The sequence below is a fragment of the Chelon labrosus genome (genome assembly GCF_963514085.1).
Source record: "Chelon labrosus genome assembly, chromosome: 21".
NCBI lineage: Eukaryota > Metazoa > Chordata > Actinopteri > Mugiliformes > Mugilidae > Chelon > Chelon labrosus.
In genome coordinates, this window is record NC_140354.1 from 14,986,180 (window position 1) to 15,009,553 (window position 23,374).

At 44.9% G+C, this 23,374-nt stretch overlaps 3 protein-coding genes across 3 annotated transcripts; 1 reads left to right on the forward strand and 2 right to left on the reverse strand.

Annotated features, from left to right (window-relative positions):
• Positions 1 to 1,902: 1,902 nt before the first annotated feature.
• On the reverse strand, positions 1,903 to 2,523 carry LOC311507209 (uncharacterized protein; the record flags this gene model as incomplete). Its single annotated transcript, XM_084571470.1, has 1 exon — positions 1,903 to 2,523. Exon 1 carries the CDS (start codon positions 2,290 to 2,292, stop codon positions 1,903 to 1,905), a length of 390 nt encoding a protein of 129 aa, XP_084427596.1. The 5' UTR covers positions 2,293 to 2,523.
• Positions 2,524 to 5,750: 3,227 nt separating this feature from the next.
• tedc2 (tubulin epsilon and delta complex 2) lies at positions 5,751 to 11,493 on the reverse strand. The gene is made up of 9 exons (XM_084570091.1): positions 11,129 to 11,493; positions 9,882 to 9,940; positions 9,039 to 9,627; positions 8,901 to 8,954; positions 8,737 to 8,815; positions 8,448 to 8,592; positions 7,210 to 7,305; positions 6,175 to 6,368; positions 5,751 to 6,091 (listed from the first exon to the last, which is right to left on the reverse strand). Exons 1-9 carry the CDS (start codon positions 11,230 to 11,232, stop codon positions 5,942 to 5,944), a joined length of 1,470 nt encoding a protein of 489 aa, XP_084426217.1. The 5' UTR covers positions 11,233 to 11,493; the 3' UTR covers positions 5,751 to 5,941.
• Positions 11,494 to 14,892: 3,399 nt separating this feature from the next.
• hmox2b (heme oxygenase 2b) lies at positions 14,893 to 21,769 on the forward strand. The gene is made up of 6 exons (XM_084571298.1): positions 14,893 to 16,003; positions 17,189 to 17,291; positions 17,420 to 17,537; positions 17,752 to 18,243; positions 18,363 to 18,486; positions 19,853 to 21,769. The coding sequence occupies exons 2-6, from the start codon at positions 17,215 to 17,217 to the stop codon at positions 19,978 to 19,980; spliced, it is 939 nt and encodes a 312-aa protein (XP_084427424.1). The 5' UTR covers positions 14,893 to 16,003; positions 17,189 to 17,214; the 3' UTR covers positions 19,981 to 21,769.
• Positions 21,770 to 23,374: the final 1,605 nt, after the last annotated feature.

Below are 23,374 nucleotides of genomic sequence, written 5' to 3' on the forward strand. Positions count from 1 at the left end.
CTTCTAAATGCAAAATATGAGCAGAAAAAAAAATACAGAGCAGGAGGTTTAATACAGCCTTGTAATTAGATGTCTGGCCTTTAAAAAGTTCTTTGGCATTGAGTGTGGAGTGCTACCCCCTGGATGTATAAATACATTTTCTTTCTGCAAGCGGCACTTTACTGGTAGCCGGGATCAATGCGGCGGTGATCGATAATCGCTCTCAAGGGTAAAGGAGGGCCGTTACAGCGTGTCCCTTTCCATACGTTTCGTATTCACTCCCTTCCCTTGACTTGACTTGACTTTGTGAATCGTCTGACGCGCGAGAATGGAGAATGTTTAAGACGGGAATAAAAGCTCATTGTGTGTCTCATCCTGTGAGGCCACACCGCGACAAGAAAGCACCTATTCACAGATGTGGAGCCGAGCGCACCCTCTCTGAAAGAAAACGTGTAGGAAAGGGAAACCCCAGAGTCCCATGGAGAGTGAACTTGAGTCAGAATTCGTAAGAGAATGGGCTTGCACCCCTAAAAACAACAACAAAAAAAAAGGCGTTCACTTTTAGTCAGTATCTTTTACACAATTTCTTTGGCAAAGAGGGAGATATGAACGTCTGTGGACTACGTCAAAAGGCCGGGCGCACGCCTCCCGGACGAATGGGGGGGGAAGCGGGCGCGATCAAGTCAGAAACCGGGGATGGAGAATGCAAAGGATGGAGGGATTCGGAGAGAAGCGAGCAGGAGAGCAAGGGGGAAATTCTCCGGAGTTCAGATGGAAACGGGGGAATGTGTCAGAGCTTTTTTCCATGAGTGCTTGCTCAAGGCACCGGAGCGGGAGGGGCCGGGCAAAGGAGCAGGATCAGCCAAAGTGTCCCTGCAGTGGCATGTCCTCTCGGGCCAGTGTCCTTCAGTAAACCTGACCTGCTTTGCGTGGAGTCGTGGTGCCCTACATAGACACAAGGCTGGGCGTAAATGCTTTCAGAAAGTCAGCGCCCCACTGTTTTTGTAACGAAGGCTGAGGCTACAAGAAGCCTTTTAGAAGTTTTCTAAAAGGTTTTCTTGCTCGGCACTGACGCGGCCAAATGTGCAAATCTTTTGTTCCTTAGTGGTGAAGTTCTAAAAGTCTCTCAGATCACCTGATTTCTATTTTTATTTTTTATTTTTTGAGCACACACAAACACCTCGTATTCCCCCAGCAGGTCCACTCCAGTTCATCCGTCCACACAGATACCAGTGAGATCCTGCCGGACTCAAGTTCCACTCTCCCATTGCGTAAAAAAAGCCCCCAACACATTGCTGCAGTGTCACAGGACGAGCGAATGACGTTGGGCGCTGACGCGGGTGCACCGCTCTCTCGGGTGGGTATCGGGTTGCTGTCTTTGGCCCACTTCTGGCCTCTTGGAGAGTCACCTGTCCTGGTAAGAAGAATGCTGTGACTGACGCGCCCAGTGACGCCAGCGCTGACTCCGGCAGCAGCTCTGCATAGCGTGTTGGGTGTCTGTGCGAGCTCCCAACTGTAAGTGCTCGTGCATATGTCGGGGTTGGAGCGCGAGGGCCGAGCCGTGCGTGTAAATATGCATGAAGTGTGCAATGCATATTTGTGCGTGTCTCCTCGGAGGTTGTTTTGACACCGGACACCTGCCGTCCGAGGATAAAAGAGAGTGTGAGACGCTGGTGATCCCTCGTTGCCAGTCCAAAAATTCTGGTCCAGACCTTCAAAACTCAACAGGTCTTCACGTCCCGTCTGTCCGGCTTTCAACTCTCAACGATCTCTTGACCCGAGTTATCTCCGGTGCGAGCTGAGCCAAACTCTGATTAAGAATAAAAGGGATTTGTTGCTGGGAGGAGGTGAGGCTTTCTGAGCCAAGCCTTGAGCTCCCAGTCCTGTTTTCAAGTTCCTAAAAACTGCTTTCTCCCGCGCGCTTTACAAGGGGCATTGCTCAGAGGTGAACGAGCCGCCCTCTTTCTTTTTCCGTCTCTTCTTCTTGTGGGCAGTCCAGCACGCGGTTGCCATCAGTAACAGCAGCAGGCCCATTACGAGCAGAACCACAGACACCACTTTGGTCTGGGGCAAGTCGTTGTAAGTGTAGGTCACCCCGGTTCCCGCAACGCCGATGACCAGAGAAATTATTCCAAAGGGAAAGATGCAGCGGTACCAGGACTTCTCCATGCCTCCAGTGGCCTGCGACAGCCTCTCCAGAGAGGAGAGCACCTCGGGGACTTTGGCGCCGCCGACCTCCAGGGACTGACCCTCCTGCCCCGAGCTCGTCTGGGGCTGTGGCTGGCAAGCCAGATGGCCCGTTGTACAACCCATCCTAAGTGTGTGGGCTGCCCGCTCCTGGCCGGATCAACGGCAGCGTTGACTTCTGGGATAACACTGGTTGTCAGCTCCGCGCTTGGAGAAACAGAAAAGAGCTGAAGAAAGGCAGAGAAAGGAGGAGAAGGGGGGGTTCCATAGGAGATCGCGGCCGGAGCGCGAAGGGTCCCAAGTCAGCGCTGGAATCCACTCACACTTTCCCCTTCTCTCTCTCTCTCTCTCTCTCCCTCCCTCTCTGGCTGTTGCTCTGTACACGACTGCTGGCTCGGCGGCCGCAAACTGTACACTCTGCAGAACGTAGAGAGGGGGACATATAAAGGAGCGAGGGACGGGGAGGAGCGAGGGACGGAGAGCTCGACGCGATTGGTCCTCCCCGGCGTGACATCAAACACTGAACCAGGGAGACGAGGGGCTGTCGAAGCACAGGAAGGGGGAGGGGAGAAGAGATAGCTGCTCCCTCTTTTTCTCCATGTCTCCATCACTGCCTCTCAATTGCACTCTCTTTTTGTTTTATTGAAATATACATATATATATATATATATATATATATATATATATATATATATATATAAAAACAACCTTTCAGTGGAAACTCAGAAACCTGCTGCTAACAGGAATCTATCTCAAAGTATGACTTAACAGGAAAGGTTTTTATTTTTTTTTAGCACAGCAGTACAGATGTATCACCTCCTCTGTGCACCCCAGCAGTTGTTCGGTGAGCACATACTCTACGCCCACTCTTCCCTTCACGATCCTGAATATGATTTGGAGGAGGACGCCACCGCGCACACACACACCATCCAGCGAGGGTGTAAATCCGCAGACGAGCACGTCCACACATGACTGAAACACAAGTCATGAAGAAAACACAGATTCCCCACCCACTCACACACACACACACACACACTGCGGGTGACAGCTATTTCTGAATAGAAGACAACCTCGTAGTAGTTAATCCTCTCTCCCCCTCCACCTCACCCCCGAATGCCCGACTCTCTCCCTGGCTTGAAAATAAAATCAATCCAGACGGCTTTTCTCCTTTTGGGGGCTTAGCTAATCCTCACACCTCCGCATCCGTGTGTCTGTTTTTAATCTCCAGACTAACTTCTCTCTTTCCGAGCTCTCTGAAAATTACAGGTCATCTTAAAATTGCAACGCTGAACGGTCTGGGAGTTTTTTTTTTTTTTTTTTTAGCATTCAATGATGCACTTTTCGTTCCTCTAATTACGTCTTGGGTGAAGATATGCGAGTAAGGGACAACACAGCAACAAGTACGCTGCAATTACAGGCTTAAAAAAACATCTTGTCTTTATTAAATATGAGCATCGCTTCGGCTTAGCAACAGGTTTTCTCCTCATAATCAGTTTTTTTTCTTCTTTTAGCTAGGGTTAGGGTTACATTACACACATATAAATGCAAAATAATTGCTGCAAAGATACAGTAGCCTTAACAAAAACTATAAATAAACTCAACTTGACAATGGCAGCAGGACTAGACCGGCAATTTGGCGAGGGCAAATCAAATCATGAACCCCCGACGCAGCCTAACAGATGACCACACCGCCTTAACAGTCTCTGCTGTAGCTCAATCAGCAACCGACATGTAGATGACGAGCCAAAAAGACATAAAAGAGGGGAAGTGAGGAATGTGTTTGGAAGGGGCATGGAAGGGGAGTGTGGGGGGGGGGGGGGGGGGGGGTGAAGAGAGAAAAGAGAGACGTTGAAGAGCAGTGGGCATTTTAAAGGAGAGATTCCTGGTAGCACTGTTCGGTTTCTGTGGATCCGTGTTTGGATTCCAGTCTCGCGGTGGAGAAAGGTTATAAAAGCCAGAGAGAAAGGAGAAGGGAGAAGTGTGTGTGTGTGTTTTGAGTGGATGTGTCACGTACGGCTGCACTTTCCGCGAACCTCCTTCCACGGAAAAGTGCAAAAGACTCATCTTGGAATCTTCCATTATGTGACAAAAGCAGGCGTGAGAAAAATGGGAGAGGAGCCGTGAGACACGGGTAACCTGGGCAGGGCCCGGGGCCACGCCGGTGCGAGTGCGAGAGCGGCGCTGGTGACAGCAGCTGATGTATGCAGGTCACAGGAAGGCTGTGTTGCGTAGGCGCCACTCCCATCGGGACCCGTGTGTAGTGTTGACGTAACGCTGAAAGGATGCTTCCCTGCCTCCTCCTTTGGCCCCTTTCTCACACTCTGATCCAAGACTGTACGTGTGGACCGGAGAAATCCAGGGACACTGCTGCAAATCCCCGGTGACACGGACGCAGCGCATGAATGGTTGGGCCGCTTCTGGCGCTTGTGAATCTCATTTAAGTCAGGAGTAGACGCTGAGATTGTTGAGTGCTCGTTGTTTCCGGCGCAACAGCCCTATGAGAGGCTGAAACAGTCCTCTGCGTTTTATAAACAGAGAGCAGAGAGTCCGGGCCCCGTTCGTGCACGTTCAGCCGGCTCTGAGTGCATGCCCTCCCCACTTCCTCCTCCTCCTCCTCCTCCCAGTGTTTGTGTTAGTGTGTGCCTGCGCGACGGTCGGTGCAGCAGGCCTCAAAAAAAAAATAAAAAAATGAAACACCCACGTCCTGCTGCGTGAACCCAGCGCCACCTGTCGCCCAGTCTGGCACAGCCCCTTGCCATCCACACGTCATCTTTTGGGCACGAGCCTTTCGGGCCTCTCCAAGCCCTCCTGCAATCGCACATACGCCCTCACATCACATCTGAGAGGCGGGCAAAACCATGAATAACAAATCGCGGCGATGTAGTACTGGCCCCATATGCGCCGGTTGTCGTTGCCCGCAGTGACAGATACGAGCTCAATATGGGAATCAAAACCATCATATGGATTAACGCTAGACAAGGGTACGGTTTCCGTTCTACTTCGGCCCTGCTGAAAGAGACAGACTGGAAAGGTTGCAAGTCCATCTCAGCTTCACGAAGATAAAAAGATGGACCATATGAAGGATGCGCCTGGCTCCCTGAGACCAGAAGCCTGACAGACATGCAGCCCTCTGGTTAATACCTATTATCTTTCAGCGCTAAAACAAATCTACACCAGGGAACACACTGATGCAAGCAGCTACACCTCAACAAGTAGTTAACATGAGTCACCTGCTCAGTGGCCGGTTCTTCTTCTTGGAGTTGAGTGCCTCCTGCTGGTCGCACCAAGCAACTATTCTTAGGATACCTGTTAGAATACCACTCCTGCCATCAAGGAGTGTCATTGCTACGGGGTGGGGGTGGGGTGGGGGGTGCTACATGTCTAAGTAACATCCACACGAATGAATACCAGGTCCAGACGTTTCACAGCAGAACACTGAATTGTCACAAGATGGTCAATGTTGTTTACTTCTCCTGTCAGTGGACATAATGTTGTGGCTGATCATGTACACAGTAACAGAAACACTTAGCTTAGATTTTTTATTTTTTGTATATCTATATATATATATATATATATATATATATATATATGTATATTTTTAGACACAATATGACAACATGAAGGACGGTAAAACAGCAGTGCTGTGCTTTATAGCCCGTGCCAGAGAGGTGGGCTTCCCTTGGTGTTGCAGTGGGTTGCAGTGTACCGAGAAGGTTTCTCACGTAAACCTAAACTTACAAGCCGGTAACTCAGTTTTTACTGAGTTGCTCCGTAGTCAGTCGGGCTCAGAGTCCAGGACTATGGCAGGGAAACGCTTGCCTCCTTCGCCCAGCAAGGAGTACAAGTCTCTCAGCACGCTGGGGCTTGGGCATCCAGGCCCAGGCTCTATAGATGAAAGCTGCGGTGACAGAGCGTCCCACAGAGCCTGCCACACGGAAGAAGAGTGTTATTCCACCTACTGTGTTATCACTCAGCAGAGTTGGGTATCTGATCAACTTCAGCCCTCACCTGCTCGAGGTAAATCTCCTGTTGCAGCAGCGCCACACTCGTCCGCAGCTTCTCCAGCTCTTGGAGCTCTGCCTCCGTTGTGTATGTTACAGTCAGGGGCAGAGGTGCAGTTACCTCATCTCCCCACACTCCATTTGCCCCAGAGGGGCAAAGACAACCTCCCTCCGGCCTCCATCGATCCCATGCTTTCCAGTCTGATGGAAAAAAAAAAAAAAATTGGTTATTTTTAGAGCGTGAGCAACCGTACCCTAAAACGTTTTTCTGCTCTCTTGGCTCTGCTTTAAATAACTAGGTCCTTGCCTGGCTACGTCAGGACAGACGGCTTTAAAAGCCCTGGGAGGGAGAGGGGAGGGAGGCAGAGAGGAGGGGGGAGGGAGGGGGCTCCGCTGAGGGGCCAAGGCAAGCAGCGATCTGGCACCGAGGCTTCGCGGCGGCTCTGTTTTCATTTTCCATGCGCCGAGACGGAGCGGGTGCATTAGCTCGTTAGCACGCAACACTCATCGCCGTCATTTTTCAAATGCTGTCAAAACGCAATAAATGATAAACCCCCCTTTGGATAGTAAACACCCTGAAATAAAACACTAACTGATCCTTGGATACGGGATGCTAGATTGGATGCATATGCTCATGACACCAGATGGAGGCGTGTGGGCTTTGAAATAGCTGGAAACTTCTCTCTCATGCTGGCGTTAGCGGAATACTTTGCACTGCAATGGAGATAGGACTGGTAAACATAAACAAATCTCTCTCCATGAAGGTGGTATGGTCACTTGAGTGGAGCGAATGGAAAATCTTTGGGGAATCAGCTTCATTAAGATTGTATCGCTGGAGGTAATGGAACTCGTACCATGTTACGTACTGTAGGTCCGGACTGAATGATACCCTGACGCCTATACATGACAATTCAGTTAGGTAACCAGGGTCAAAAAAGTGGGTCACGATTTCCCCACAACGTGTCATTTATAATTTTAGTAATTTACAGAAGTCAAGTCGACGTGCGGTTCGTGAAAGGTTGCGCCGAAACGGGATTCTTACTTTGTTTAACTTGATCTGCAGAGTTTTGGAGCTCTGCTGCGGTCATCTGCATCCTTCTCGGCGTCAGACAGGAATCATACCTGCTTTCTTTATCATCTGTATAGAAGTAAATAAAAAGGGGAAAAAAATATAGACATTAAACATTATGACCACCTTCCTAATATTGTGTAGGTCTCCTTTGTGCCTCCAAAACAGTTGTGACTCCTCATCAGAGAAGGGACGTGGACCTTCTGAGGGTGTCCTGTGGTGTCTGGGCAACAGAATGTTGTTAGTGGTGGGGCCTTTGAGTCCTATGGGTTGAGGGGATCATCCCACAGATACTTGATCAGTTTGGGATCTAGTGAATTTGGAGGCCAGGTCAACACCTTGTGCCAGGTCCGAACGTTTCCCAGCAGAACATTGAATTGTCACATGATGGTCAATGCCATTCAGTCTTGACGGCGGTTTTAATGTTGTGGCTGCTCGGTGAGTGCCTAAAGGGAAGTCATCTGGGAACCTCCTCCCTCCTTAACCTAACCCTTCATCCCACAGATACTTGATCAGTTTGGGATCTAGCGAATTTGGAGGCCAGGTCAACACCCTTGAGATGTTCTTCACGTTTTTTTGAGTTGTTCCTAAACCGTTTTTGTGTTTGTGCCTGCTGGGGATGGCTGCTGAACATCAAGGAGTGTCACTGCTATGGGGTGGGGGGTGTCTGGTCTGGTCTAAGTGGGTTCTACATGTTTGAGTAACATCCACACGAATGCCAGATCCAAAGGTTTCCCAGCAGAACATTGAATTGTTACAAGATGGTCAGCTTTATTCAGTGTCCTCTCCTGTCAGTGGTCATAATGTTGTGGCTGATCGGTGCATGGACTGGAGAAAGGCAGAGCAGAGGTTGTTTCTGAGGTATGGGGGGTTCAGACAGACGACCCAGACGACACCAGAATGGAGGCGTAACACAAGCTACGATGGCGAAATGATTGCAGAATAAAGTACAGCCTTATGTCAACAATGGGTTTACAGTCAGTCTCAGCCCATAATAATTGCAACAATTATAGGAAATTATTGGCAGACGAGAGGCTTGGCAGCGGTATCTCTATCAGTCTGAAAAGCTCTCACAGAGTCTCCTCTCTTTCGTTTTCTTTCCACACATTCATTTTCTCATCCACATGCTTGTGTCGTAAGCCCGTTTGATTCCCCCCCCCCCCCGCCGCCTCCTAATTTTATGCATGTGTGACTCCGATCGGGCTCCTTACCCGGCGCTGCAGCCGCTTCTGGGCTCCGTTTGGCCAGAAGCTCCTTGGCCTGGCAGATCTGAATGAGGTCACGGCCTTGGTGAGTCAGCCTGTCCGCCAGAGCCCTGGTCTGATCTGGGCTTCCATATGGCCAGTCCTCGGGAAACTAAAGGGATGAGAGCATCGGGGTCAGGGGCGACACAATGGGTAGGGACTATTTTGAGGGAGTGAAAGTTAGGAATATATTAAATACGCTCAGAGACACATTGCTCAGCATGGAAAACACGGCACTAGTAAAAAGGAAGGATACCGTAGCTGTCATTCTCTCCATGAAGCGACCCCTCCCTGGCTCAGGTTTCCTTTGTACGGCAATGACTTTGTCCCATAACCTAAAGATGATGTAAAGGGTCAGGGAGCCCACACACAAACTGTGTAATCAGCGATAATTTTCATGATATTTTTATTTTAATTCACCTGTTTTGTTTGCTCCTTAAAGATTTCCATTTGACCGTTTGCTCAGAAGGAGTCCTGCCGTGAAGCCAAACTTATTAGTGTGCCACGTAAAAACTAAAATAATTATCTTCACAGTCCAACAACTGTGTAAAAACATACCCACACCGTTGGAGCAAACCGCCTGCCCCGGGCCCATCTGCTCGTGAGAGAGCCAGTATGTCATTCGACGAAGGTGTGGAGACAGATGCAGCTTTGCCCGGGTCATCGCCACCCACCACGCTGCTGCTTCTAATGGGCTTATTTTTAGCGAGCGAGGCTGAGATGTGATCAGAAGAGCCAGACGAGGAGACGGGCTGCTGCTGCAATTTCCTAGAAGCCCGGTGATTCACGGCTCCAGCCGATGACGGAGGGTGCTTCGGGATAATGTTTCTGCCGCTCGTGTTTTTTGGCCGGCCGGGGTTGCGGCCGGTTAAAGGTCTCGAGCCCAGCGTGGTGGTGGTGGTGGTGGTGACACATTGTCCAGGCTTTCTTTGTCCTGTTGATGATGATTTGATGGTTGCTTGACTTCTTTTAGATGCTGCCGCAGGATGAGTAACATCCACAGATGTGGCAGAAGAAGTCCCCGTATCCCTTTGAGTTCCAGACAGTTTGTTCCTGGGCTCCGAGCCAGTCCGGACCCGAAGGGCTTTCTCCAGCGCTCGCTCGAGTAATTCTATATCTTCCCTCTCCTTTGGTGAGGCAACCGTGTCTGGAGATGGCAGCAAGCAGACATGTGGTTACAGTAATGTGATTTGCTATCGAACTTTTATTTAATTACTCTGATACACTATCTCCTCTAAAAGAGAAACCCGACTGGCAGCATGAAGTTCCTAAACGCATATGAAACAGTCGTGTGGGAGTTTTTGTATGTATTAATTCCAGATTCATTTAATTTCAAGTGACAACAGATGAAAATGAACATTTGGGGCCAAATCACTTCTTTGCAATTGTTTTTTTAATTACCTGCAGCAGCATCTTCTTCTGATTCAGAGTCCTTTGAGTCTGCTTTGGGTTGTCGTGTTCTGTGGGAAAAGACTTAACGTGACTATGCATCAAATTTAAGAAGTTAAATAGTGGACGAGCAATTTCCAAGTGTGTTTTGACAGAATTTAGATTGCATGACGCATCGAATTTAGCATTGATCCCCAAAAATTTGGGCTCATTCAGGGCAATACTGATGTCTAAGTGTATAATTCCTATTTAAACATACTGGACAGTATATCAGTCAATACAGATTTCAGATTTTAGCATTAAATCTCGCTTCTTGCTCTTTAGAGGACACATCTTTTATGCTATTAAGAGCTGAACACACATAATTGTCTCGTCGGTCACAAGATTAAACATTAATAACTGATAAATATTGTTTTCCATGAACACCTGAAGGGTCCCATGCTCTTAAATTAGATAGTTAGCTGTTTTGTCTTCGTTTTCATATACCTCATACATATACTTACTTGCCAAAACATTAGGAACACCAGTGACAACATTATACTATAACAGTACTGCACTATTTCCCCCCTCTTTGACTGTTCAGTTTATGTCTAAACAGCATAAATAAGGTGGTAATTCAACTGTATGATGATTTTGGAGGATGTAGTTTGCGGTGCTGTTAAACTATATTGAATTAAACACACAAGTGTCTCTCTTATTTAGCCTAGCCTAGCCTAGCCCATAACCGTCCTGAAGTCACGTTACAGCAGAATGCGTTTGTCTTGAATAGTGTTTATTTGAAAATATGAATGAAATTAATTAAATAATCGTTAAGATGAAGTCAACACACATTTCGAATTTATATTCTTGTGACTTATGATCCTTCATTTTCTCGCTTAAATCGGCAAAAATGAAGTAACGCAAAGCATTTCAAGGTAAGGCTGTGAGGTAGAAAAGGCACTGCTGGGATTCGAACCCAGGATCTCCTGTTTACTAGACAGGCGCTTTAACCAACTAAGCCACAGCGCCGGATGAAAACCAGAAGTCAAAATTATCGAAGTTATAGGTGCGCTACACGTCAAGGTGAAAGGACAAACTCCCTACGCAGCACAAAGGGCAACGGTTTCAAATAATTTCTGCGTTTTTCAAGTAATGTTAGCCACAATTTAACGGACGACAGGGCAAACTGAGCATCACGTATCTGCAGCGAAACATGTACAAACGTGATCACTGATGTAAGAGCGGGGATAACACAATATGTCACATATTCAGGTACTTACAGGCTGTGTAAAATTTCCCTGTAGAGTTTAATACTGTCATTAATCTTTGCTTGTTCGACTTTGTATGACTTTATGGCGTGCTCCACCGTGGACAGCAGCGACATGCTCGAGTCTGGATGTCTCTCCCTGACCTTACTCCTCTGTCGTGACGCCACGAAACAACTGGTTAAACGTTAAATGCTGTTTTGAAACCAAAATAAACGACGACATAACACTTATCCGAGACGTTAACACAAAATAAGACGCCGTCAAAAGGTGCAGTATAGTTGGTCGGCATCTTTCTTTACGTAAAAGCTCTTTTCGTACTGACCCGCGTACTGAAACTTAACGGATGCGGAAGTCTCGTTTCCTCTCTATCTTGTTAAAATCTATCTAGTCAGCAACTGTTCGCGAAATTATCAGCGCCGTCGCATATGTTTAACTTTTTCTTTTTTTTTTTACTAACTCACACCGTGTGTTATGTATTAGCCGAGCACAAACAAAAAAAACTCTAGCTTTAGCGCAAGAACTCTCACTTCTCGCGAGATGTGCAACTGCTGCCAAGGACGCTGCTGCGCGGATCACGTTGCCACAACATGGTTAAAAAGACACCTTTAACTTGAACCTTTTACTAGTCACTCATTAGTGTGTCATAATATTTGAATAATTATTAGTATTATTTAGATCACAAGAACATTTATTCGTGTAACTGTTGTAGATTTTCTACAAAATAACACAAATAAGCACATATGTTGTTGGGCTATTTTCATTAGACTGAAAACGGTGATGAAAAATGGTGCACTAGATGGTGCATTTTTCTCTTAATATAACAGAAACATTGGCTTCAATTTCAGGTGCAATGAATAACATTAATGATGGTTGCATTTCATTTTTGTGCGCCAGATCCCTGTTATTTTGCATGCTAGTCAACAGGCACCGGTTTGTTCGTTGTACTTTGTTGTACAGGCTGCCCCCATCCTTAGAGATCATGCTAACAGTGGTAGGCTTGTTAATAGGTAGCATAGTTTAAAATAACACCCAAGCATAGCATTTGTAATGATTAAGATCACTGATTCTCTAACCTTGACTGTTATACACTCAGCAAGAGTTGAGCGGGGTTTTCATTAAAACATTTCGAGATTTAAATCTTTACCATGCTCATGCTTATTCTGCTCTAGCCACAAAGCTGCATCAGATAGCAGCTGTGATGTTAGGTCGTGGTATGGTGAAATGGGCCACCTGCTACATTTCCTATGAGGCGTGTTTACGAGTATGCCATCAGCGCAGTGAAATCACATTTGAAACCTCAGAAGAGGAAAGAGACGAACAAAACAAACAGATTTAAATAGTCGTTCGGTGGTCCTAGATATTGATGTGAAACACATCTTGAGTGTCAGATTGTTGTCTATAAATGAGTAAATTAATATCCAAGCCGGTATAAAGTCTGCCAATTCTTTTCCCTCCCCTATTAGATCACCCTTTTCCCCTTTTATTGAACTGCATCAGTGGCACAAAAGCGCTTCCCAAAGCAATTTGATGCGTTGGCAACAGCTTGCCGGCCCCATTGGAGGGAAGTGAATCATCTTGTTAGCTCATCTTTCCCCCCCACCGGCCTCCTGTGGCTCAGTAGCAGAGCGAAGGGGGGGAGCACCCAGCTGCCCCGCCAACCAAGCATCTGACACTGCAGCCGGCTGCCAGACTAATATCGGGCTCTCACAGGCTATAGGCGCACACACACATATACGCATACACACAATCATAAACACGCTTGAGCGCATGCAACATGCAAACAAGGCTTTCAAGTACACGGAATTACTGATGTACAAGTGCGTTCGGCAGAATAAACAACCACCTCGTACATAATTCATGAACAGAATGCGTGAATCATATGTGCATAAAAACACCTGCAAAACAATAGCGGACTTGGATCTGTTACGAGCATACCCCAGCAGGATGGAAAACTTGTTTTGCTTATCTAAGAAGGAGAAAGCAACATGTTATTTGTCACGTAATCAATCATACACAGTGGGACACCTAAGGAAATGCTTTTTACGACAGTCCTTGTTAAAAGATATGGGACAAAACAGAGCAATATAGTAATATATAATGCAAGATATTCTTATATAAAGCAGACTAAGGGCCACCTTACTATATAGGAAAATATAAGAAAACAGAAGGGAATATAAGATAATACAGAAGGGGAAAATAGGAAACAGTGACAATAATGATATAATAATAAAGACAAAAAGACAAATATAGAATGGTACTGAGGTTGTGGTAGCTGGTGTGTTTGGTGCAAACACTTCAATGCAATTTCACTGGGAGGATAGTGGACTTTCACTCCTTCCACACATGTAAAATCTTCCAGTTCCTAACATCAGAATAATCTCAGTTGGTGTCCAAACCTAATATACATGTTTAAGATGAGTGAGAGTGAGCTGTACACGTTGGCTGCGCACAACTGCCTGAAGCCGAAGAAGTTACTCTGAAGTCTTGCATTAAACAGATTAGTCTCCTGAGCCTGATACAACAACAGTGCGGTAAACATTGCCCTAACCGATGCTGATTATAACACAGATACTTTTGTGTGATGTTGTAAAAAAAAGCTACACATCTGAGAGCACTTTAGAATGGCCTTAGAGAACAACAGAGCGTGTTTGCAAAGAAAATTAGTCAAGTGGGAGAACTTTGCATTACTTTATTTCTACTTTCTTGATTTGCATTTGAGGCAAGTAAAAGGCTCTAAAACAATTTCCATTGAGTCTGCATTCGAGAATGATGGAACATTTTCTCAAAGATTTGCTTGGCATGAATGCCATCTTGTGGTTATTATCTTTGCCTCTTGATTTGATTTTGGTTTATTTCCTTGCTGATGCTTTTGTAGTTTCACACTACAATATTTGAAATCCTTTTGCCAACAGATTGTCTCCTGACGGATCAGTCAGTCGTGTCTTCTCCAAATTCCTACATGCGACTGTAGGACGTGGAGACTTGGGGAGATGACACATATTTCTGAACAAGCTGTAGTCTCTCGTGCTCGCTTAACCACGCACACACTGTAAGTTATTATTGTATCTCCACCTTGAGAAAAGTATGGTAAGTCTGGTCAAAAGTCTGGTCAAATCAGTACTTGTGTTTTTCAAATCAATACTTGTGTTTTTTATTCCCCTGGTAATTTTCCCTTGTCGAAGTCAAAGTCGTCACTCTTTTGTATATATTTTTTGACAAATTCCGTGCTACTGTGGCAAGTTAATTTCCCATACGTGGGATCAATAAACATATCTCATCTTATCTTATCTTATCTTAAAAGGTAGACACTGTAGAGACACCAGACACTGGCTAATTCAACTACAGGTGGCTATTTTGCATGCAGTACATAAACATGAACACATGTATAATCACCACACACCAGATGTTTAAACTAGTTCTGAACATGTGCGTTGTTATTTATTGCTTCTACATATTTGTTGCATACATACACTCATTTACTGTTTTACAAACAGTTATTGTACACAAGAGTATACATTTTATATTACCACATATCTTCATATCCATTCTTATTGCATTATAAATATATTGTAGTATACTGAATATCTTTGTATATATATATAAAACTGTATTTTGTTATATATACTTAAGTATAGAAAAAAGGGTTATATATAAAGATATATACAGTATGTATAAAACATACAGAATTCTGTATGTTTTATACATACTGTATATATTTTTTTTTCTATCTATCTATCTATCTATCTATCTATCTATTATTTGTAGTATTTGTGCGTATTTGTTTTAGTATTAGTATTTGTGCGAAGTATCTACGTTAGCAACAATAACATTGCGGTTGTAATGTAGTAACGTCCTAGCAACAGCGGAAGTACTGTACTGTACCAGAGCCCGTCTACGGAGAGCCTTTGCAGTTCCACCAGATTTCCACTGGGGGCGATCGCCATGAGTGCAACATGAATGGGACTCTATGGAGCTAAACGGCTAAATGTGTCTCTTTCACCCGATTGTCGTTGAGAAATCTCAGATTTGATTGTAGGTTTTGCAAGTTCAACATGGGTTATAGGTCAAAAGTTGAATGAACGAGAACTTATGTCCTTTCGTTTTCTTACAGGTTGAGTTGTTGTTGCCCATAACACGCTAGCATTGTGCTAATGAACGCTGATTGGTCAGTGAAGGACTGATTACGACCAGATCCCGCTTGACGGCATCGTGGCATCCGAAGCGGGACCAGAATGTTAAGACGGACTTTTTCGCCCAAGTTTTTTTTTTTTTTCGGCCCGGTCTTTTAAAATAACAAAACAGAAACTCTTCTAGCACGATTATTTACCCGTGTCAGCTGTGTTGTCCATGCCTCGAGAGAAAAGAAAGTGCAGAGCGCGAAAGCACCAAAGCAGTGACTGAAGAATTGCCGTAAAGCAGTATCTGGTCGTACGATGTGTATGACGTCATTGACATTTTAAAATACTTTTTAAAGCAAAATAAGTGACTCTAAAAAATCTAACACCCAGCAGTGTGTAATTTCTTTGCATTTCCTTTCAAATTCAATATTCAAATTACTGCACAAAAAATTATATCCTGAGAAAAGTGGATTTTGAGGGGTACTGCTCCATAGACCGCCATTCATTCTGCACTCGTCCTGAGAGCGCCCTCATATGGAATCAGAGTGGAACTGCAACAGTTCAGAACCCGGAAGTTCAGTGAGAGTGGAACTTCGCCCCATATTAGACGTTCTCTGACTGTACTGTCACGGACTACAAAATTTCGTCAGCACTTCCGGTAGAGACGCGCTCCACTGTCGTAGCCGCTTGGGGGCGGAGTTTGTCGTCCTGGACCTCCGCATCTTGATCCTGATTTGTAGTTGTGGACCATCTTTGACTGGGTCAGGAGGTTTGTTGCGCTTCATGTTTTTGTTATCATAACAAAAGCCTTCAAAACTACCGTTTTTTTAAAAAGCGATTAAACACTTCGACCCCTGCAATGTAACGAGGCGACAAGATTTTAAACGAGTTTGTAGAAAAAAAAAAACCCAAAATGCTACGTTAGCTAGCTTTTAGCCAACTTAGCTAGCGTCACCCAGTAAAGTTAGCTGTGGCCGTTAAAGCGATGCTCCTTGACAGTTAGGGGGACGTTAACGGTGTAGCGTTTCTGTATCGGTGAAATGCGGCGTGAGGTTGTGTTTACTGCTTACACTGGGGAGTTGAGTCACTTTAGTGAGTCGTGTCGTACGCCACTAGCTCGCTGTGTGTCTACTAGTTGTTGTGTGGGGCTACTAGTAAACGCCAGAAGGCCTGTGCTGTGTTAAGTGAGCTTCTTTTTGTTTGTCCTTGTAGTCCAAGCCCGGGGGTATTTGTTGAAGGCAGCCGATTCTATGTAAATCAAGCCAGCACCTGACAGATTGGATCGTCTTTCACCTTGACATAGTCTGTGTCAAAGGCTTAAAGCTGCTCACTCGACTGAAAGAAGACTTATTTCTGTAAACATCATCTCAAGAGAGCTACAGTGAATTAGAGTGTGGTGATATGGGCTGATTTATTTTTTCTGTTTAGGCCTCAGCTGCCTCTCCAGTTGCAGATTGAACACTTGTTGTTTATCTTGTATTTGCAGCTGTAACCACAGATTGTTTCTCCAGTGGATATCAGAATCACGTCTTGGTTGTGTTTGTGTGATCATGCAGATAAAGCATTGTGCGGTTGGTCTTTGATATGAATCACGGCCTGTCTTCTCACTCCGGACGAGTTGTAATCAATAATGTAATCTGTCGCACACAAAATAGCTGTCATTTTGTGCACTTCTGCTGTCGAGCAGACCTCTTGAACCACAATGGCCGCTGCAGCGCGACATTGTTCCTTTGTTTGCCGTGAAAAGGCAAACATAACACTCCTCACAAATATAGGTTGTACACTCACTGGCCTCCTTATTAGCAGGTGCACCTGTTGAACATATGTGCAGCCGGCAAATCGGTGTATCACATTTATATTACAGTTTATGAAACAATATTTGACGAGGCGTTATTGTATATATCTTAATCAGAACTACGCTATAGATGATTTTAATGCTTTGTACCTGTTCTAGGGTGAACTAGGTGGCAGAAACCAGTAATGTCAGCGGAGAAGATGGAGACTACAGCGTCCAATGGATCCGGGCCCGTGTACGAAGAGAAAGAAAGCCCCCTCAGGTACGACTGCAAACCTCCTCATCCCGAAGCAGCGCAACGACGTGATGGCGCTGAAACAGGACGACAAACTAATCCTGCTGTCGGCGTTCTGTCAAACATTCCTCTTTTCTTTTCTCCCATCTCCCCAGTCCTGAGGATCTGTCAGAGATGCTGGCAGCGGGGACCAAGGAGGTTCACGAAAAGGCTGAGAACACTCAGTTTGTGAAAGATTTTCTCAGGGGACGCATCCGCAAAGAGCTTTTCAAGGTCAGCATACGCCTTATTTGATGAAAGTCGCTCACAGAGCTCCTCTAGACAAGATACCAGACCTCTATTTGAATCTGTATTTCCATTTTAATCCCTTTTTATTTCTCTTATTGTGTTCGAACAGCTGGATAGGATCAATCAAACGCCAAATTGAATCAAACAAGCTTTAAGAGGTGCCGTAAAGAAACTAACCATTTGAGTTTTGTTTCCTCAGCTTGGTGCTGTGGCGCTTTACCACACTTACACAGCCATGGAGGAGGAGATCGAAAGGAACAAAGACCACCCCCACTTTGCCCCCCTCTATTTTCCCGCGGAGCTTCACCGCCATGAATCTCTGGCCCGCGACCTCGCGTACTTTTACGGTCCGGAGTGGCAGAGCCTGGTCAGCTGCTCCCCAGCCGCCCAGCGCTACGTGGATCGCATCCACCAAGTCGGGCAGGAGGACCCGGTGCTGCTGGTGGCCCACGCCTACACCCGCTACATGGGGGACCTGTCCGGGGGCCAGGTGCTGAAGAAGGTGGCGCAGAGAGCCCTGAAGCTGCCGCCCACGGGAGAGGGCCTGGAGTTCTATCAGTTCGACGCCATCCACAGTGCCAAAGCGTTCAAGCAGCTGTACCGAAGTCGCATGAACGAGCTGGAGCTGGACGGGGACACCAAGAAGAGGCTGGTGGATGAGGCTGTCAAGGCCTTCCAGTTTAACATGGAGGTGAGAGGCCTGAGAATGAGCTGTGATTGGACATCTGGTCCCCGGTCGCCTGTGCATTACTGCATGTTATCCGCAAACACTAAATATACAGTACGGCCTCACATGCTTTATGCTTGCAGGTGTTCGACGAGCTGGAGGAAATTGGTAAAACCATCCAGGAGGAGGTTTTAGATGCTGGCATGCCCGTTCATGGAGCAATGGGTGGAGACATCAGCAAATGTCCATACTATGCTGCCAAAATGGGTAAGCATTGTTCGATTGTAAGTAATATATAAATGACATTGTTTTGTGAGGAGATCAGTTGTTTATCTAAGGATTTTCTCACACCTGAAGGCTACTGCGGGACATAGAAGCCGTAACTTACGTACGTAGCCAGCGCTGGTGCGAGCCATTTACACTTGTGCGCTCGTCAGTCTGGCTCGCTCTGTAAAAACACCACCCAAACACTAGTGGGCGCTAGGGCTTTGACTCCGAACTTCGTTATTCGAATATAATTCGAATATTGAAGATATTCGAACGAATTTTAGGGATCTCTTAATATTCGAACCTGTATGGGAATTATTTTTTGTAAATGTGATTGCTTGTAAACGTTGTTTTCAATTCAGATTCCGAGTTTTTTTTTTTTCACGCCTGGTGAAGTAAAATCGCGAGCTCATAGAGAGCCGAAGTCCCGCCCCTTCTGCTTCCGGGCCATGGGACCTATCTTTTGAAAAAATATGAACGGCAGTCTATGGCGAAAGATAAATTATTTTCTGGTCCCGATCGACTTGTGCCTTGGATTATACATATATTGTTTTTCAGAATAAAAAATGATTTTACATGTCAAGAATGTCACAGTTTGTCGCAAGATAGTTAAGTAAAACGCTATGGAAAATACGTAATTAAACGAACTACAAGTCCCGCATGCTGGCGCGTACAGAACCGACCAGAACTCCCTTCGTGGAACTACAGCTCTCGACATGACCCGATTTATAATGATTTTCACCTCGTTTGATGCTTCTGCCTTCGTCCTGGAAGTCGTCTTGTTTGCTTAATAATAAAAATTTTAACACGCATAAAAAAATAAAAAAATAATTAACACTCAGCCTTTCGTGCACGTAGTCTATTAACATTGACTGATACACTGCCCTCTGGTGGACAGAACATATAGAACTTAAGTTTGATACCAATATCAGTCTTACTGAACACATTTAATGGTCAAAATATAATTAATAAATATTCGAATATATTCGAATTTTAATATTAATAAACAAACGAACTTCGAATATGATTTTGGGGCAAAAGTCAAAGCCCTAGTGGGCGCTGTGTCTTTTTTTGCTATTCCGGTTAATTTTTTTGTTTCTACTTCCTGCTTCACTTTCAACAAAGGCGACAGAAACTTCCGCCTTCGTCCGTCCCTTCAGTGGTATTGGGTTGCTTTCGTAGCCTATACATCAAACCGATCAAACTGAACATTTAGATTATATCCAGAACATTGTTACATGCACCACAGAACAGCAGTAAATACCGACGCCCACACCTTCTATTTCCTGATTTTTAAAAAATCCAAATTCCTCGCGGACGTAGGACCAATCACAGAACTGACTGTCGTGCCTCCTCTTTTTTACAGCGGCGTCAAGCGGACCAGCGTACCTCGGCCAGCTGGCCATGGCCGTGCTCCGACACCCAACAGGACAGGTCCTGTTTGCTACCTGGTTTGCAGCCTTGGCGGGGCTGGCTGCGTGGTATCTGATGTGATCCGTCCCTCGGCCCGTCACTCTGCTGCTGCGAGAGAGAGAGAGAGAGACAAAGACACAGATGGAAGGAAGGAAGGACAGTAAGGAGACTAGGAGATTTCCAGAAACTGTAAACCATTTTATAGTTTAATACCGGTTCACTTTTATGTCACATTATTTTTTTTGCTGATAATGGAAGCTGCCTGAAAATCAACACGGGTCTGATTCTAGCATTGGAACTCCAACTAAATCATCTATAGGACCATTAGGATGTCGACTCCAACCGTCCAGCGTGTTATCATTTCTCACTTTTCTACCTCCTCTGCAATATCCCTCCGTCCCGTGTCCTTCAAGTGTGCGTGTCGTCGTATCTCAAGACGTATTGTTACTGTTACTTTGATCGCCAGCGTCTCTCGAAAACTGAAATTGGCTCTGCGTTGGCAGCGCATGAGTTAATAATGAATTCGTTGCTAAATTCTTTTTAAAAAAATACTATGCATATGTTTTTGCACAGTAGCTGGACGACTGCTGTTTTACTTTTTAATGAGGCCTTTAATGCATAGTCGTTAAAACGGGACGTTTATTTGAAAAACCTCATGTCCTTATACTGTATTCTTTATTTTTATTCTTCACATTGATTTCAGTTCCAGACGTGATGTGAAAAGATCCTTTCATGTTTCCGTGCGTGAGGCGCGTGATGTGAATTTAAAAGCTCCTCTCGTCGAGAGAACGACCGATGAGCATCTTTCAGAAAAAAACAAACAAGTATTATAAGGAATAGTTTAATAATCCCTTCTGGTGCATGAAATACTACTTCTCTGTCTCAGATCTCGTATTAATACAGACACTGCCTATTGATTTGAGCACACAGCTTAACCATCCGAATTACTGATTTCATTTCACCTGCCACGTGAGCCTATATGTATATGTATATATGGACCAAGAAGTAATTGCAACCATTTTAAAAAGGAACGTTTTTGTACTAATAATGCTTATCTACATGAAGGGTGATTACGTCTTGAATGTTGTGGTCCATTAGGAACTACTAGTATTGGCTCTTTCAACAGCTCAGCTTTTCATATGCACTCATCTGCGTTGTCATTACTCATACTGTATTTAAAAAAAAAAAAAAAAGCACATATTCATTTTACACATAGATAAAGAGAAATATTTTGTGACGTGTGTACTATACATATGCAGTGTAAATTGCACTGTCTTGCGGTTTAATATTAAAGGCATCTTATCTACCAAAAGAAACCTGCTTCGGCCAGGTTTCAGTGCTGTGTACTTGCACAACGCATTCATACATAAATGAATGTGCAGTATTTCTTTATTGATTAAAATAATAATAATAATAATAAAAAAGGTTTTTAAGGATAGCAGCTGTTAAGCGCAGCTGTGTGATAACTGACAATATTAGCGAAGCTGCGTTTTTGTACCGGAGAGTCTCAGGTTCGTGGTGCGGTTAGGAGGCGATGCAATGCACAACGTGTGGAGGAGGAGGGGGAGTATAGGACCTGCCTGGTGTGCTCCTGTAATATAATCCATATTAATGATGCAAGTGCGATGGGACGCTTACGTGAATCTCAGGAGAGTGTGTCGTTGTGAATTAAAAGTGGATGGAGTGCTTGACTTATTCATGTGGAATTGTTTTTTTTTTTTTTTTGGATTCTCTTGCATTTTCCTTAAACTCTCGCTCTTTATCCCTCTGTTTATCTAACTGGAGCTTTAGTAGCGACTGGCTAGAGTCAATTCCACGAGTGTGTTGTGCTGTCAGTGATGAAATAAAATCTGTTTCTTGCTGAAATGAAGCCGATTCTTTTGGACTGGTGTTTTTCATTGCAAAAGGTATAAACTGATGGATTATTTTGAAGATTCGTCCGTAGTTATTAATTTGCCATATACTCCTATTCCTGTCTAGTAATCATGCAGTCTCTGTGTAGGTCTCAGTTAGGCTGGTACACCTTGACACTGCAATCTTGGATTAAAGGGGAACTACCATTTTTTACAACCTGGACCTTATTTCTGGCATAAAATACGAACATTTATTCACCCATATAACATCAGGAAGTCCAGCTCTGTCCTGGGCTGCCCCTTGGACTCAGTGAGGGAGGTGGGTGACAGGAGAGTTCTGGCTAAACTGTCCTCCATGCTGAACAATGAGTCCCACCCCCTGCACGGTGACCTGACAGGACTGAGGAGCAGCTTCAGTGACAGACTGCTTCACCCTCGATGTGTGAAGGAAAGATACAGAAGGTCTTTCCTTCCTGCTGCTGTTAGGCTCCACAACGAGCACTGTTAATACGTGCAATATATCTATTATTATATATCTATTATTATATCATTTCTGCACGCTGTTGCAAACTGCAATTTCCCCATTGTGGGACGAATAAATGTTTTTCTTATCTTATTTGAAGACGTTCGGAAGATATTTAGATCTGCGTATATCCATATAGTGGGAGTGACTGGGGCACTGAAACGCAGCCTCTAAATAACGTATTATCTACCGCAAAACTCGTTCATTTCACTAATATTTTCACTGTTGTCATATTTTGTTGACCAAGTCGTCGTCCACAACCTCAGAATCGGGAAAAATATGTTGCAAAAAACTAGCAGTAGCAAATTACAGGTAAACGAGCCGTGTGGGATGCGGGTGGCGCTCGGAGATGACATCATCCAGGTCTGGGGTTAGTAGGTCAATCTACAGACCCCAGATGATGATAACAAGTAACTCCGGACTCAACGGGGAATAGCACTAGTGTATCATAACAAAATATTGGTGAAATGAACGAGTTTCGTGGCAGATAATGCGTTATTTAGAGGCTGCGTTTCGGTGCCCCAGTCACTCCCACTATATGGATATACGCGGATCTAAATATTTCCCAAAAGACTACAAATGACACCAAAGTTATATGGGTGAGTAAACGATTGTATTTTATGCCAGAAATAAGGTCCAGGTTGTAAAAAACGGTACTTCACCTTTAATGTCTCTCTTTTGCAAAACTGTTGAGTTGGGAAAGAGACGGGGCGTGAAAAGTACTCTTTAAATCCAACCACAAATCCTTTATTGGAGCGAGGTATAAATATTTGGCCCGGCCACTCCAGGACATTTACCTGGCTGTCTATAAAACTATACTATACTAAAATGATGCTGACACCACCATGCTTCCCAGTGGGGATAATGTGCAGCGGGTGGAACAAAGCGGTTAAATTTCAATCTCATCAGACCAAAGGAACTTTAGGTAAACCTGTCAAGAATTCACCTCCTTGCGTGGCCACTCATTTTCTGAGGATTTACACGCAAGCCATGCTCCTTGCTTTTCCTGACGATGCATTTAACTGAACTCCAGGGTATGCTCAGTAGTGCAGTTCATAGTAACCTGGAGAGCTCTTTTGCCTTTATGGTGTAATTATAG

Coding starts and splice junctions, on each gene's coding strand:
- tedc2 (XM_084570091.1), bottom strand. CDS start 11,232: ATGTCGCTGCTGTCCACGGTGGAGCACGCCATAAAGTCATACAAAGTC. Junction 9,628..9,881: donor AGAAGAAGATGCTGCTGCAG/GTAATTAAAAAA, acceptor TGCCATCTCCAG/ACACGGTTGCCTCACCAAAG. Junction 6,369..7,209: donor TGCAGATCAAGTTAAACAAA/GTAAGAATCCCG, acceptor TTTTTCCATCAG/ACTGGAAAGCATGGGATCGA.
- hmox2b (XM_084571298.1), top strand. CDS start 17,215: ATGTCAGCGGAGAAGATGGAGACTACAGCGTCCAATGGATCCGGGCCC. Junction 17,538..17,751: donor TCCGCAAAGAGCTTTTCAAG/GTCAGCATACGC, acceptor TTGTTTCCTCAG/CTTGGTGCTGTGGCGCTTTA. Junction 18,244..18,362: donor CCTTCCAGTTTAACATGGAG/GTGAGAGGCCTG, acceptor TTATGCTTGCAG/GTGTTCGACGAGCTGGAGGA.